Source organism: Limanda limanda, chromosome 15 (assembly GCF_963576545.1).
Source record: "Limanda limanda chromosome 15, fLimLim1.1, whole genome shotgun sequence".
Lineage (NCBI taxonomy): Eukaryota > Metazoa > Chordata > Actinopteri > Pleuronectiformes > Pleuronectidae > Limanda > Limanda limanda.
The window spans coordinates 19,407,842-19,424,986 of record NC_083650.1 but is presented as its reverse complement, the minus strand read 5'-3'; the positions used below and the strand labels follow the sequence as shown (position 1 = coordinate 19,424,986).

General features: G+C 40.8%; 1 protein-coding gene across 1 annotated transcript in view; it reads left to right on the top strand.

The window, feature by feature from the left end:
• Window positions 1-3,391: 3,391 nt before the first annotated feature.
• LOC133020965 (kinase non-catalytic C-lobe domain-containing protein 1) overlaps window positions 3,392-17,145 on the top strand; it is a 35,917-nt gene continuing 22,163 nt past the window's right edge. The window contains 6 exon segments of the mRNA XM_061087737.1: window positions 3,392-3,490; window positions 9,140-9,338; window positions 12,660-12,718; window positions 13,935-14,081; window positions 16,135-16,252; window positions 16,339-16,478. Coding sequence (XP_060943720.1) covers window positions 3,392-3,490; window positions 9,140-9,338; window positions 12,660-12,718; window positions 13,935-14,081; window positions 16,135-16,252; window positions 16,339-16,478 — 762 coding nt within the window.

Genomic DNA, 17,145 nt, shown 5'->3' with positions numbered 1-17,145 from the left:
AGGAAAAACTATTTCCCTCCATTATCTCAACATGCCAGGACGCTGAGCAGTCAACAAATCTCATAGTGGTGGCCTTCTGCCTGGCCAGCGAGGCCTCTCTATCACTGCTCGGCAGCCACGGGGTACCGCCGGCATAATAGCAATCTCATTCCCCGCCACCCCAGGCTCAGCTGGCACCCAAACAGGCTTTCCATCATCACTAGGACACATCACAAGATGCTATTTAAATGGAGTAGGCAATTGAGATAGATCAGAGCACATAGAAATAGTATTGATCTAGAACAAGTGTGCAAGTGTGTGATTGCATTTGTAAGATGAAAGCAGGGAGGCTTGCATGGCTGAGGGGTTCACATTCTCATAGGGAAGTGGTGCTCAACCTGTGGAGCGCGGGACCTCTCTAGGGCCATCAGCAGACAGGTGAGAGGGTCATGAGGCACAACAGGGAAATCAGAGACATCTAATCTCTAACTAATCTAAAGCTATTACCTGTAACTTTCAGTTCTTCAAGTTACTAAATGGCTTTTCTTCTAAAGACCTCTACATACAATCAATATGTAAAATACATTTTGGGCTTATACATACACACATATGCATCCAAGGATTAGGCTGCAAGCAAGCACTGGCCACAAGCCAAATAATTGGGAACACTTCTCTGGAGAGTTTCCATCTTTCTCCCACTCTGGTCAAATGAGGCTGCCACTGGGCTGCAGCAGTATGGTCTCTTCCAGACGAGCTGGTTGGTTAAAAGTAAAGTGACTTTTCCTAGAATGTAGGTCAAAGGTTTCAAAAGAGAGGACTACTCAAATCTGTATGAATTAATGTGTCCAACATGTATACATTTAAGGGAAGATTGAGCAAAAGTGGTAACAATTGAGGGTACAGTTCATCCAAATTACAAAATAAAGCCTCTTTAACAATGACCTCTTATGGTAGCTAGCCATCCCTTTGTATATTTTGTAGCTGGTTTGCAGCTTCATAAACTTCAGCAACATTTTCCCAGCAAAATCTCTTTTGAGAAATGATGTTACCCACAGAACACACTGTCAACATTTTCTGTCAACACTGTTTATTGAAAGTGGGACTGTAGATTTTGTAAGACACTCAGGCAAATAAGACCACTGTCGGCATGGTAAATAAGATTTGTGAAGTTGTAGTTGGCCCAAGTTGAAGTCCAAATATCAGCTTAGCAGCCAGTTTCCATCAGTGGATAGATGTTATTCATAGAGATGTATCTGTTGATATTAACTTGGGTTGGGATTGTTTTGTCAGATTACTCTTTCAGAGGTCAAGAATGAACTCTGATGCTTAAGTTCAGAGCGAATATGAAAAGTCCTGAAGGCGCTGTGGATGAAACTGTAACAGTACAACTGAGTATCAACAGGACAAACGAGAATTCTCCGCCCACTGATGAAGATCATGTTATATATTTGATTGTTGCTATCTCCATGGTTACTAGAGTTAAGATATGTGAAAGTTATTTTTAACTCTCCTACCAGGGTAGATCTTGGAATGTATGTCATGTTGGTCCACCACTTTGCTCCAGACTGAAAATAGTGCTGTGCTGTCCAATACTTTGGTCTCAGGTTTACAGCACATCACTTGGGTTTTGGTTGTTACCACTGCAGAGTTATGTTTTCACCCCTGGTTGTTTGTTTTAGAACAACAACTGGAGGGATTTCCACAAAACTTGGTGAAAGGATGTTCCAGGGAAGAACCCATTAAATTCTGTTGCGGATCCGGATCAGGGGACGTTTTTCATGGATCTTGAAAACGAAATGATAGAATTTAGAGGGCACTGTTTGGCCTAGGTAAAGCTATGCACTCGGGTACCATTCTTGTTTCTGAAGAGGTCTTATGTAAATAACTGGTTTGAAGACTTTTGTTCCACTGGTACAAGGCGGAGGACTCAAGTGCAAGACAGAGACAGAGGAACAGTTCAAAAACACTACATGATTTAAGTGTTCAGTACACAGGAGGTCAAAAATGATCAGGGATATAGATAGATAGATAGATAGATAGATAGATAGATAGATAGATAGATAGATAGATAGATAGATAGATAGATAGATAGATAGATAGATAGATAGATAGATAGATAGATAGATAGATAGATAGATAGATAGATAGATAGATAGATAGATAGATAGATAGATAGATAGATAGATAGATAGATAGATAGATAGAAAGAAAACGTTCATTATAGAAATATGTGCTAATGGAGTTATTTACATATACATTTGAAGTATAAGGTGATTGAAAGACACAAGTAACCGAGGCACACTATTACAGCCAACTATAAGTACAATCCTGTAGAAGTACAGAATGATGTGTGGCTTTGCTCAAAGCTGTAGAGCCAACAATAAACAAGGAATGACTTCAATGTGCACCTTATACTGAATCAGGAATTGTTCATGGATGCTGAACAAACACTCAAAAATGAATTATGACTGTAAAATTCCATGCACCTTTAAATAAAGTTAAACTTATACATAAATATATCTGTTAAACACACAATTCATTGATTCAAATTACTCTCTTCAGTGATTAACTCACACATAATCAACATGATAGAAGACCCTTCATTAAACAAGATCCTTTACATTGAACTTATGAGTGAAGTTACATGGACATTTTATTGATACTTGAAATGCATAAAATTACCCCTTTAGGCCAAATTGTTTTTTGGATTGTAAAATTGTCCCCTCTCTTTATAAACTGCAGGCCCTTCTATGATATTTGGTGTAAATGCAGTTTATGGAAGAATGTTCAATAAAGATGTCAAAGAAAGAGACTTCTGACCATTTTTAGATAACTTTCTTGCAGCTAAAGACAGTTTGTAAACGATGGGCTCAGAGTGTGAGCAGTGTGGTGGATAAATAAAACTATGCACATAATGATGGCATAACAGGACCGAGGAGATAATCCGAGCCAAGTGATGAATATGAGTCAGACCGTGTGAGCGGAGGCGTGGAGCTGCAGCCAGCTGTAGCATGGACTCTGTGCCAAGCTCTGACTCCTCCACCGGGCACAGCCGGGACTCTCTCTCTCTCTCTCTGTCTCTCTCTCTCTCTCTCTACCCGAGAAGTGCGGCTCGTGATCGGCTTCGGTGAGTCGCCTCTTTCTGCGGAGGTGTGGTAGTCATGACAGCCTCTCACACTCCTACAACCACCACCACCACCACCGCCTCCTCCTGCCTCCATCAGCCGGCTGCAGAGGGTCGATCCCGGCGCATTGCTTTCGCTCGCCCCGCTGTCTGCGCAGTGGCCACCGGCTGACCGGCTGCTGGACCTCCACCAGTCTGTGCCCGGTGCACCGGGAGAGATGCCATCTGCCTCCAGCCGTCTGGGCCGGATGCAGCTTCACTATACTTGATTGGATCAAAGTTGCTGCAATGGAGACCACGGGCGGAGATGCGGCTCTCTCTTACTTGGAGAGAGCTGGAGACAGATACTACGATCTGGAACATCTGCCTCCGCTGCTGGAGGATGAGGTGAGTGGATGATTCTTTCATTGGAAGAAGTTCCGGGGAAATTCAATTGTGATTTGTTTAATAACAATCAGAATTTTGGCTTCCCTGATTAAATGAAATGTAGGACAAGTGGGTAAATTATTCATAAGGTTAGTCCTATTGTAAAGTTCACATCAGAAGAAACCAGTCACTCAGAATAAGAAACTCAAGCAGCTTTTGGCTCTTCTGTCTCCAGTCTTATTCCCTTTCAAGGTGTCAGGTTTGGTGATTTAAAAAAATGGGACACGAGGAGGGATTTTCCTTGAAAATATAAACCTCCACAAGTTTAAAGTTTTGAGGATTTAAAGTTAGTAGCAGAATATTTTAGTACCAGGACCAGCACATCCCCTGCATTGTCACTGAATTATATCAAAGGTCTGAACCTAGTACACTGAATTAGAAAATTGTTAAAAAAACTAAAAATAATCACGTTTTCAAATTAAAGTTATCAATTGTGTTTATATAACTTGAACAAGTTTAATTTATGTGTGTTACCAATTTAAGTTTTTTTAAGTTGGTTCAACATTTGTTTTCAGCAATGCAATGAACCCGAATCCATCACTCTTCCTCCGCAGTGTGTATTTTATTTTTATCAGAACAGCTCTGTCACTGTAACTGTTGGAAGAAATAGGCTCTTCAAATCTTGAATTCAAGGTAATGCAAGCAAGTTAACGACCTAAAATATGTGAATGTCCTACTATATTTCTTCCTTAAGTAAAAGCACAAAAGTAATCACAGTAAAATAAAGTAACAACAGAAAAGTACTTAAGTAATTATTCTACATACAGTTATGCAGAGTTGTCACAGGATACATCGAGAGCCCCTATCATGATTATTGGACATTTATTTAAATTAAACCATATGCAAAGTTTAAAGACAAATCACCTTTTCACAGAACTGCTATCATAGACGTCTAAAACAATGTTTTATGGGTCACAGTGGGTCACAGGTCAATAGAGTTCAAGCACTGCACTTTAAAAACATTTATTTGAAAAGTAATGTTTTGAGGATGAACTTCTGTAACTGTTTCTGAATGTTCCTTACTTAGTTACCTCTTGATTCTTGATAGGGTTGTTGCCGACATTATCAGCAGCATTATCGCTTATTCACAAAAAATGGATCATATATTATCCATTCTGTGTTTTAAGGGGGAGGTTCACAATTTTTCAAGTCTTTCTTTAATCAATTATCAAGTGTTGTTATAAACTGAAACAGGTTTTTCTTGCTGTAAGATCTCTCCCATTGACATACAAAATCTTCTCCCAATGAGCCCATGGAGGTGAAGTTGGAAAAACTACACAGGCCTCGTCTGATATATTCCAAAGTTGATCTGATGTTAACATGAGACCTCAGTGTGAGTTTAACGTCAATGGGTGCCAAGGGATAGTGATGTGACGAGAGAATTTTGTTCTAAAAAGACAGTAACTTTGGAAGACATCCACTTGATTTATCTTAATTAGACCGCCTAAGTGTCATATTCATTGTCAGAATAGGATGAGGAATAGTTTCATCAAGAAGCTGCTGTTCTAACAGCCTGACAGTTGTCAGACAGAAGTGACAAATTGGTAACATTTAACCTCATTTGCTCAGCCAGCGTCTAATCAGGAAACTGTCAAATGACTGTCATCGTTTTGAATGTGTGAAGAACTAAAGTCTAACTCAGATCCATACAGCACTGGCACCCTCTTCTACTTTTCCTCCTGGTCCCAGAGGGCAAACTCAGAAAGAACTCCACCACCAGTCTCATCAGGACCTCGGAGCTCAGAGGCAAACTTATGTAGGACAACATATTTAACTTGAGGAGGGTGAAAGAGACTTCTAGCTTTCCCCTGCACTGTTCTCAGGGGAATCTCTCTATTTATGGGGCAGCTGCTGCTGCGGCTGCTGCTCGAAGTGGCACTTCTCTGCCCTGTAATTGTGCACTAGTCTACCAGAACACACCAGAAAGCTTTGTTCCCAATCTGCTGCAACTTTCCTGCGCCTACAAGAGAGTCATGAAGCAACACAGATGAATGCAGCTCAAAGAGATGGAGACTTTATGGGAATAAAAATAAGTTTCCGTTGAGAGTTACCCTGGTGTGGTATGAATTATGTCATGGAAGAACATGTTAACATGTTAAGGTCATGGTAATTAAAGTCCTAGATATAGTGTTAGACAGTTGCTGCTTTGTGAAGACCCCACACTCACCACTTCCACCCCTCTGTCGGAGCTGAGTGCAGCTTTTGTATTCACTTGCAAAACGGAACAGAAGATGCTGTAATAATCAGAGCACAGCATTATGCAGGATGCCGGGTGGAATCTCTGAGATCACTGCAGCCACAGGAAAAATGGGCCATTTGGTGATAGTGGATCACAGATGGTGTGTTCTTTTCGGTATGTCGAGTCCGCCCGATGAAATGGCAATACAAGGTGTCTGCATGTCTGTGCAGGATATTGTATACTTCATGCACTAAATGTACTTGCTACTGAATATATTTCAGAATATTCTACTCTTATCGTGGCAAAATTGGGGCATTGTTCAATGGGAGGCTCCAAATCAAAATCCTGCTTTTTTATCAAAAGACTCAGTTCTTCAGTGGACAACACAAAAGACAGCCAGTTTCTTTTACTTTTGAAATTACTTTTGAAAGTGTCCAAAGTTTTAAAGGGGGATAACGATATTTTTTAACCAGTACCATATTTTTTATAAATATGGAAGTGTAATACTGATGAAAACTTTTGCAAGTGGTCCAGTAGATTATCTCTGCTGGCAGCCACAACACGGCAGCAGTGGCTATGTCTTATAGGGCAACTGTGACAACCCATGAAATGTCAAAGAAAAGTTTCTTCAAAGATAAAATTCTCAAATTATGTTTCTGGAGAGATGAATAAAAACAAGAGAAAATGGTTGGCTGCTGTGCCCCTTAGATGCATATGTAGTGACAACAAAAACTTCAGTTAGTTGAAAATCTGAGTCTAACCTCGTGGACTGTCGCTGTTGCCCCATAATTTATTGGAGCCACTGCAGCCATGTTGCTGCCGACAGTGACGATCTCCCGGACCAATTCCAAAAGTATTTTTAAATACCATTTATTTACACGACCACTTAAATAAACATAGATGTTGAAAGGTACTTCAGTAGTTCCCCTTTAAACTTGTTTCAGACAGGTGCTCACACATGTCAGCACCCAAATGCAGATTCACACGAGGGCTGAATGCAGGAACTGTCACTGGGAAGCTAGCAAGACAAATTAGTGTTTAACAGCAAGAAACACAGGGTTTGAATACATCAACTTACAAGACACAAGTAGATCTAGTCAGGGCGGGACAATTGACCGGAGTAGGACGGAAAGAAGATGAAGACAGGAAGTTATGAGACGCACAAGGGAAATAAAACTTCACAGTAAAATATATGAATCCAAAGAACCAAACACAATGAGTCCAACAAATTATCCAAACAGAAACATTTGAAGTCCAACGGAGGGGTTGAATCAAGACAGGGTCATTCATACCAGTGATGAGCAGGTCTGTTTATTTGTTCTAGTTGGGTTAAGTCAATTTATATGATATTGGAGCAAAGCTTGGGGCATGCTGCTGGGTTTATGTTGCTCACCTTGTGTCCAACAGATCTAGCACAGGTTTTAATGATTGTTTTCACAGAGGTATCTCCCTCTTGAAAGCCCCTTCCTATCAGATATGTCTATTGCTTATTGCTCCTTCACGTGGATGTTTAACGCTGCAGGGCTGTTCTCACTCACATCTACTGAGAACAGAAAGTTTCTCTGGGCTCACTTTACACTTTTGGACGTGGATATATGAGCAGGACCCACAAGTAAATCTAGTTTTACTTCCTCAATTAGATTTTTACCGCCCACACTTTTATTTTAACGATTTAATTTTCCAGATATGATTTTCTAGCAAAATCTGAGCAAAGGAATAGGCTCTTTATTACCTAGAGGAGCAATAATTTGATTTACCTCCACTCATCTTACCGCGGCTGGCTCTCTCTACACCTGAGATAAATGTTGAGTTATAATCGAGAGACAGTGTCAAGAGAGGTAGACGACTGATTACTCATTCCGCAGACTTTCGAGGACAAATGCATCATCTACCGTTGTCAGCTGCAAGGACAAAGATGCTCGTCTGAAAGAAAACAAACAGCAACAGTATAAAAGGGTCAGTGACGAGGGAAAGATGAGTTTCTCATCTTTAAAGGCTGTATAGTTCAGATTTGTTGCAGAGGAGCAACCTCCTATTAGTCAGTAACCTGGTTATGAGCTGACAGGTTTAACACCCATGTATTAGATCACTGCAGAAAAGTGTGGCAGTATCAGATGCACTGCAGTTCTGCATTCATGTGATGAATTGCCTTCTATTGTCTGAGATTGAATTCAGTGAATTAACCCCAAAACACACACACTCTGTTATCTGTTAAGAATGTATCTTAAAAATGCATAATCTCTACTAACAAATGCATGTGAAGAATCTTTTGTAGAGGAACAAGATTTGGTGTGGGAGATCTTCTGGTTTCCATTTGTAGTTTGATCACGTTTGAGGCAGAACACAATGACAGATATGCATTGGCTATCTCTTTTTTAATTATTCTGGATTCATGTGCAGGTAGCTCTTAAAATATATAAACCAAAATGTCATCTGGACTTAATAGACCTACAAAACGAATCACTGTTTTTGATTTGTTTGGAGAAACCTTCAACTTGTGTGATATAAAAAACTAGTCGGACTGTGTATGGCAACCGGAGGACAGTGTCTTGACCAGATATCTACCGTCTACACCGAAAGACCCAAAATATTGGCTGTTTCACCCAGAGGCTAAATCATCATCAAACGATAGCCAATGGGCAACGAGTGTATAGAACTATATACATGTATTGCTCTAAAACAAATGATTAAATAAACATAATTTGTGAAACCATAATTGTAAGTTTTGGATCCATGTGGTCCAACCCCTTGAGCCTTTTTATTATTATATGTATATCCACCTCCATCCCAGCTTTCTCGAGATTTAAGGTAAAACTTGACTCCCCTCCAGCACGGTAGAGAATAAGAGGCCAAGCTTTAATTTTTGCACCACTGTATTTACATTTTAATAAATCCGTTCCACATGAGTGAGCAGACCGAAATGAAGCTGATAGCAGGGGCTGTTTTGAAAATGTTGACGGTGCATTTTGGTGCCCATTGTAGGAAAACATGCAAGCCAATAAGAGAAAAGTTTAAAGTTGATTAACGATTCCTCAAACGCAACATCACGCTCCTCCCAAACTGCTCACCACTTTTCCCCTCTAGGAGGCGCTACAGATCCTTATCCACCAAATAATCCCGTTTTCAAATCGTTTTTTCACGAAAAAAGAATTCCACTAACTTGGTCGTGTGGTCATTAATGAATAATTCTGACTCTGATTCTGAATTTAACTAAAAGCCGGACTCTTGTTCACGGCAGGTAATAAATACTGAGCAACAAGAGTCTTCTCATTAAAATTTGCCCTTACACAAGCATTGAGCAGGAGCACTCATGCAGTTCAGGCCTGTTCCTTAATACTAAAATTCTAATAACCTATGTTTTTTAAACCTCTGTGTGTGTGTGTGTGTGTGTGTGTGTGTGTGTGTGTGTGTTTGTGTGTGTGTTTCCACAGGAGAACGTGTCTCTGGCAGACATCCTCTCTCTGCGGGACAGCTGTTTGTCTGAGGAGGAGGTGTGGGCGGTGTGTGCAGAGTGTGTCGTGGCCCTGCAGAGCATCAGGCCCTCCCACCTCTTTCACAGCCTGTGTATTACGCCAGACACGCTGGCCTTCAATGCCCATGGGAATGTTTGCTTCATGGAGCAGCTCAGTGGTGAGTCTATCACACACACACACACACACACAAACAAACACACACACACACACACACACACACACACACACACACACACACACACACACACACACACACACACACTTGTCTCTATGGTTGTAGGACACTTATTGGCATAATGCATTCCTTAGCCCATTACCCTAACCTTAACCATCACAACTAAATGCCTAACCCCAACCCTAAACCTAATTCCTTTGAATTTGTTAGGAGTCCAAAATGTCTTCACAATGTCAAAATGTCCTCACATTGATGGTATTCAACCAAAATTGGACCTCATAACTATAGATAGACATGCACACACACACACACACACACACACACACACACACACACACATACACAGTTTTGATATATATTTGTTCTATTTGAACTATAACTAAACAACTTTCAATACATTTTGGAGGCCTTGACTTGCACTTATTCTTTTTTTACTTGTTCTGATATGGGATTTGACTTCCATGCATAACGCAGTTAAGATGGACGCGCAATAGTTTTGTGAAGTAGTGCATTTTTATTTTGAAAGATGAATCTGTTTCACAGTGTGAATACAAAAGGGATTAGGTAAGAACTGCATTGCAGGAAGTTTAGAAATGAGGTTGTCCCTTAGTAACTGCAGTATAAGCTCTCTGCTCTGTTTGACACCGGGAGAAGCTTCCGTTTCCTCGTCAGTGATTTGTTACCCTGATCTGTATCAGTTTCAATTTGCTAATTCCATCTTGAAAACGTTTGTGTCTCGTGTAACTTACTGGATCTGTCAGGCTTTGCCAAGGTCTGCAGGTCTGCGCTGATTCAAACCAAAGCTGCATTTCTCCCCTTCACAGTTCTGTACATCAAATATTCTATCAGGAGCTGTATTCTCTCCGACTAGTCTCCAGTCTTTTTGGTCATTTTTTTCTCTGTAGGATTCTTATCTCAATATCTTATCTCATCTCTCATTTTCATTTTCAAACATGCACTCACGACACACAAATCCACACACTTGTGCATTCTTGTCCTTCTATCTTAGTGAGGACAGTAATTGGAGCGATACATTCCAATATTATAAATGTCCTTGCTCCATAAGATTTATACTTTATGCTGGTCTTCACTAAGATATTAGTACACACACACAAACAGACACACACACACACACACACACACACACATACACACAGGGTTGCACAAACTCATTCCACGCCCTGATGCCAAATGTCCGAAAATGATAGGCATTGATCACATCAACAGTGCTAGAGTTGCCAGGGGGATTGTTGTTGTGGAAACAGCTTGGTTAGCCTATCAGCAGTCAACCTGCACAGCTCCTCTTTCTCACACGCATTCGAACACACACACGCACACACACACACATACACACACACACACACACAATCACACAAACAGATTACGCAGCCTTGATAGCATCCTTTTAAATGCTGTATCTACTTTGTATCTCCACACAGACGCCTCCTTCAGGAACAGACACTATGGAGCAGTGTTCAGATGACTCTGTCAGTTGTCATCCTCATTTGTTGTCGTGCTTTATTTGATTGTGGTCAGTCTTTTAGCTCTGATTCATCCTGTGGATGTAGAGGAAGTAGCCGCACTGCCCACATTAACCTTTTTGTGTTCCTTGTTCATGCTGAACACTGTGCATCTGGATCATTAATCATAATGCTACACTCGGTGCCTTCCTCACTGCACCGTTTCCCATTGATTCCTTTTAATTGAGCTTTTTTTGTGCGATAGCAATGAAATGTCAAGCTGACGCACACTTGGACGGCCAATCTCACGCTTCCATACAAACAGGGCGTCCCTGGAGTGACCTTGAGGGCTGCAGTGATGAATCTCAGTGATAATAGCTGTTGCCACAATGACTCATCAATCGGGTTCATTTCAGCGAATTAATCACTGCGGCGATGACGGGGACATTGTTGTACGTGACTCAGGATGAAGTGCAGGCGCCACAGCAACAAAATGTCCTCCAATGGTTTTCATATAGTGCTGACCAAAGCAAAATGCTAATTTCTCCAAGAGGCTTTGCATCGCAAACTGCTCCATTTGTGCTCAAACATGGCCGGCTGTGCTCTGTGGGAAATGTGATCGGTCCAACTGGAGAGCGTGTCGAAGCAGCAGAACTGCTCGCCTCACGCTACCTGTTGTGCTAAAATGCTGTAGGCATTCATGACTCACCATCACCCTGGAGGCCGCTGCGTCACTGACAACGGCTGTCTATATTTTCTCTCTTATTTACAGCACATTTCACTGGGTTACAGTGCCCAACCTCCAGGACTTTAAATACCTTGTCCTCCTTCAGCACCCTGGGCGACTTCCTTTCTCCTTGCTTGTTTGAACTGCCAACATTTTTGAGAGGACAAAAGAGGAGATCAAACTTGAGTTGAAAATAGAAATAAAATGGGAGAAGACAGGAAAGACAAAAAGATAGAAGAGGAGATCCAAAAGCAAAAAGTAGGGGAGAAAAGGAAAGGATAGGAAAGGAAAGAGATGGTGAGGAGAAAGAAAAGGAAAGAATATGAGGGAGTGTAAAATAATGTTGAAGGGAGGGGGAGGAAAGAAGGGGAAAGGAAAGTTGAGGAGAAAGGAAAGGAAAAGGAGGGAAAAGGAAAGGAAAGGAAAGGAGACCAAATGTAAAGTAAAGAAGTAAAGTAAAAAGAAGAAGATTAGGAGGAAAGGGGTTTACGGAGGAGATGAAGTTAAAAAGGACAATAGAGAGTAAGGGGAGTATAGGGAGATTAAAGTGAAGGAGAGGAGATGAGGAGAATGGAGAGAGACCAGCCTCACTGCACCTGGGAGAGGATATCATGACTCCAGGAGACAAACCCAGATCTGTCATGACCCACTTTACCTCCTCTCCTCTAACTGATGAGAACAACCTTGTTCTCCCTCCGTCTCCAAGTCCAGTTAGGGGGGGACACTTTGATGTGTTTGTGCGCCTATAGCTTATCCAGCCTGTGTGAACCCTGACCTTCCTCTGGAGGAAGAGGAGGATTCCTCTGAGGCTGCCTCAGCGTCTGATCTGCAGATTGCTCCTGTCTTGTTTGTCGGGGATTATCTCTGACACGTGAATCATGCAAATTGAAGGGAAACGGCTGCACGCGCTCGCTGTGGTTCAGCATATCCCTCTGGTTTGCATCTCATCACAGTGGATGCTTAGCTAGTAGGTTACAGTATACAGTTGACATGGCTACACATCCCAGTGTGTACACATCAAACGACAAATGCACTGTGTGTCCCCTTTTCATGACGTTGTGATGTGTGTATTTCAGACAAGTTTAACGGTTATTTGGTGCGTTTTTGGACCCGCAGATGATCCAGAAGGCTCCTTCGTTCCTCCTGAGTTTGACAACACAGGCAGCACGTTTGAGGTGAGAAACTCTGAGTCTCTGTCCAGATTTTAATATGCTCACAGCTGCACACAAGTCATTTTCACACACTTGGCCCCTGGGAGTACAGCACACAGTCATGGGCACCTTGCCGCTTTTTCCTGAATAGAGAGGAAAGTGTTGTTCCCTTTCCTCACCCAAGACTCCTCCACACAAACTCTCTTGCCAATGTCAAATGGAAAGTAGCATGATCATCACATGATTGATCAGGTTTGAAACAATCCTTTACCCAGGTTAGCCAATGTTACTTTCAGTGACCACTTTATTAGGCCCACCCATATAGTCTCGTACACAGACAGAAGGAGGTTATGCTTTCATCTGCATTCGTCTGTCTGTCTATTAGTAGCAGGATCGTGAAGAAATACTGTTTGAATTACCATGAAACTTGGTTGAAGGCTGCGGTATATATATATATAGGTCAGGAAAGAACCCATAAAACTTTGTTGAAGGTGCGAATCAGGGGCAGATCCAGGAGGAACATTGTAAGATAGGGCATGGAAGAGAAATGCACTTCACTACAATGCACATCATAAATTAATATATGTGAGTGTGTCTATAGACTGCACACTAATATTACTTTCCTGATGCAGTTCTACTATTGGGTCTTTTTGTAGTAGACTTATATTTCTTATTCTCTTATTGTGGGTTTAATGAATGTTCAAATAAATTATTTACACTCTTTCAGTAATACTGTTCTACTTTCTCATGATTCGCACTGTCACACATTTAGATAGATTTATGTAGCTCCTGTACATTTTAAAATAAACCGTTATCTAATTTTACTGCAGTTTGTCACCTCCTTTTCTCCACCTCCCTCGTGTTGTTTTTTCAAGTGTGTTTTTCTCAAAGGAGATTTTACTAAAGTAATAGCTAAGGCCAGCTGAATATTTACTCTTTAATTTGGTCACCCACACTGGGATCCGCCTCCCACATCTGTTTACGACATACGTATGGGTGCAGACCACTTCAAATGTCAGGGTGATCGTTGCATCATGGACGTGAACTCTAAAGCACCTGGTTCAAATCCAGTGGTGGTAAAGAGCTGACCATAATATCTAGTCTAGTGTCTGTGCAGCAAAGCAAAACAAAACAAGAGCTCCATCATATATACACACAATACATGACAATTACTGGACAAAATGTATTTTTTCTATAATCTTTCACAGATTTAGATCTCTGTTTTCTTCTCCTGCTAAAGGGCCATATTTACTCTCTGGGCTCGACACTTTCTGCCGCACTGAACTTTGTGATCGAGCCAGAGCTCGAGGCTGAGCTGGGAGAAGAAGTCCAGAAGCTGTTGGAGCAGATGCAGGAGGAGAAGCCTGAGGATAGGCCGCTCCTGCAGGTAGAAAAACACTGCTGACTGCTCTCTGCTACTAAAGCTCCATGGTTTGACCTCCGTGAAACAAGTGTGGAATAACTTAGAGATTTTACTTGACAATGGTGTTGTCATGGTAGCGAAATAAACGTGTTACGGTTAGTTTTCAACTCAAATGCAAAATTTGCGCATGATCTTTATTTTATTTTGATACTTGGTAATTAAAAATTACAATTTAAATATAAAATTAGCAAGTAGGATATATATCTATCAGCATAACATTTAAACAGGCATAAAACATAATGAAATAAACACAAATGAAGAACTAAATAAATATATTTTTATGAAATCATCATGACCCAAGCTGATGGTTGGCAGCATGTGTGGTCAGTGTGGATAATGTCCTTCAAATCTCCCAGTCCATTCAGATGTAGAATCACATTGGACTTTAAGGAGAATAAATTATGTTGGCAGTCGTTATATCTATAGCACTCATTTAAGCTCATTTTTCTCCTATGATTAGGACTAATTGGTAGTTCAGATACTGAAGTCAGCCAGTGCTCGTGAGCAGCATCAAGTGGAAGTTGTGTGTCAGTGCAAACTACATTCAAGGAAAGTGTCACAGCATGAACTTCAGGGCAAAAAAAAATAAATAAATAAAATGAAGACAAAATATTTCTTAATTAGTTCACAATACTAATAATAACATTCATAATCATAATAATTGTGGAAATAAATGATGAATAATGACACATTTCATTGTATAAAGCCCAAAATGCATTTGAATATCAAACTTAAAAGGGATGATATGCAATATAGTAAAAACAACAACAAGTCTGTATAAACAGTAAACATGTGCTCAAAAAGAGACAACAAAGTACAAACAACCAACAACAGGGACTTACACATGGAAAAGGTGCATGGGGAGAGAAACATATTTCCAAGGCCCATTCAAGTGAATTCCCTATAATATATCCAGTTCAAAGTGAAAATGTATATTTAATTATAATAATGACTTTTGGTAATAATAATAAACCTCAAACAAGTACAAAGTAGCATTGACAACTGGAACGATGCAGTTTCACAAAATCAACAACAGACACAAGGGAAGTTCTTCTATGCTATGCAGCAGAAACTGCGTAAATATACAAGAATAACATAACATAATTATAAATTCACTAGAATCCAAATTATATGTAAAGTATATTTGATATATTAAATCTCATGATGACAAGAGACGGGTCAATAATACAGTGAACATCCACAATACTATACAATACCATGTAATGAGATGCCTCATGGTCACTTGACTGAAATGCAGTATCTATAATGTACAATCAGAATCACTCATTCCAAATCAGAAGTCACTCTGACAGAAGCATGTTCTGGTCAGATTCCTCTTGTTTCTCTCAAATGTTCTCATGTCTGCAAACCGGCACCAGCCTGAGCCGGAATGTTGTCAGATTGTCTTTCCTTTTCTCCTGAACAACCTTCTACAAATTTGAAATGTTCTGTTGGACTCAAAGAGGAGCTGGCATGGATTTGAAAGGTCAAGGTCACTGTCACCTGACAGGAAACTGTTGCAAACACTGAAGAATCTGAGTCTCCCCAAGAGCAGCAGTCTGCTCTGTTCCCTCTTGAAGAGGACTTAAGTGTTGTTAGTCCAGTCCAGGATCAGAACAGGGGTCCTGCTAGTCCCCATGCACAGGCCCAGTCGTTTATACTGGGCTCCGGTCAACTGCCATTGCACCATGTTTCGACGCTCTCTATCAGCGTTCTTTTGGCTTCTCCACTGAAAAAAAAGACAAAAAAGTGAAAATGGTTCCTAATTGGATGTAATGTAGGTTACAGCAGTGTAATCATGTTTGAATGGTTATTGTTAAAAATCAATTTCACCTTTTATCAAATTCCTTCAGTCCTGACAGATGTAAACTGCAACTTCACTGGTTGCACAGGCACCTGTCAGCTGCTAGTTCTACTGCCTTTGTTTAAAAGACACAGATTTGTTGCAAACATAGAACACAAGCATTGAAGTGTCTTTGTTCAGTACTGCAAACCTGCAAGTCTGATACTCCCACAGGACATCGTGTCTGTGGCTGAAGCACGGCTGTCTCCTACCTCCTCTGCAGCTTTGTGCCGGAAACTGTCTTCTGTCGGGCGACGGGTGCTTTCCATTGAATCGGTTTCAACGTTTCAAGGTAATTTTATCCAAAATCTATGACATGCTGTTGGTTAACCTCTGATGTGGTCTCTCCTGGTGCTTACTGTCTTTGCACATCCGCAGATGGACAGGAAAGTTCCTGGCAGGCGAGATGGCAGCATTCTAAACCCAGATGTCTGCTGAGAAGACAGAGCTCGGATGATAATACTTCAGACCTATGCAGTGACACTTCTGTTAAGACAAACGGTGTGTCCAGGCAGCAGGTATGTGACAGGGTGTAGATACCAGCTGTTATAGGAAGCTGCTGCTCCAGAGGAGGAAGTAATTGAACTGAAGCAAACAGTACTGATGCTGTTAAATGAACCAGATGGCCTTACTTAATAATAATATAATTATACATGGATGTTTTCAGTATTTAGAAAACAAACCTGTGTGACAGAACCAGCAAAATAACAATGTGAGGTAGAAATTGGAAGTTTAACTGAGTTGGCAAAACTTTTTGATTGACGGACATCTGTCAGCTCTGCATGTAATGCAAGTTGCACTCTGAAACTCTTTCTCCTTTCAGACTTCTCACCATAGAGCCTTACTAACTTTTCAACTCTTCTTTAAACCAGCAAAAAAACTGTAATATTAAGAGTATTGTAATAGTCATCGTAATAGTAAACAGTACTAGTATTGTCCACCTTATGTTAAAACACACGTTTCTTCCTCACCAGTATCAGTGTAAGTCCATATCCACCACCTTCCTAAAACTCAAAGCCTCAGACATAATTCCTCGATGCTAATTGACTCGGCTAAAGAGGAGAATTTTCCACCCATTGGTTTGTCATTTATACACATGATAGCACAGACACAACTCCTAATGATGATGTCCCCATTAGCATCCCATCATTTGGGTTTGCTTTCTAACACATATCTCACAGATGA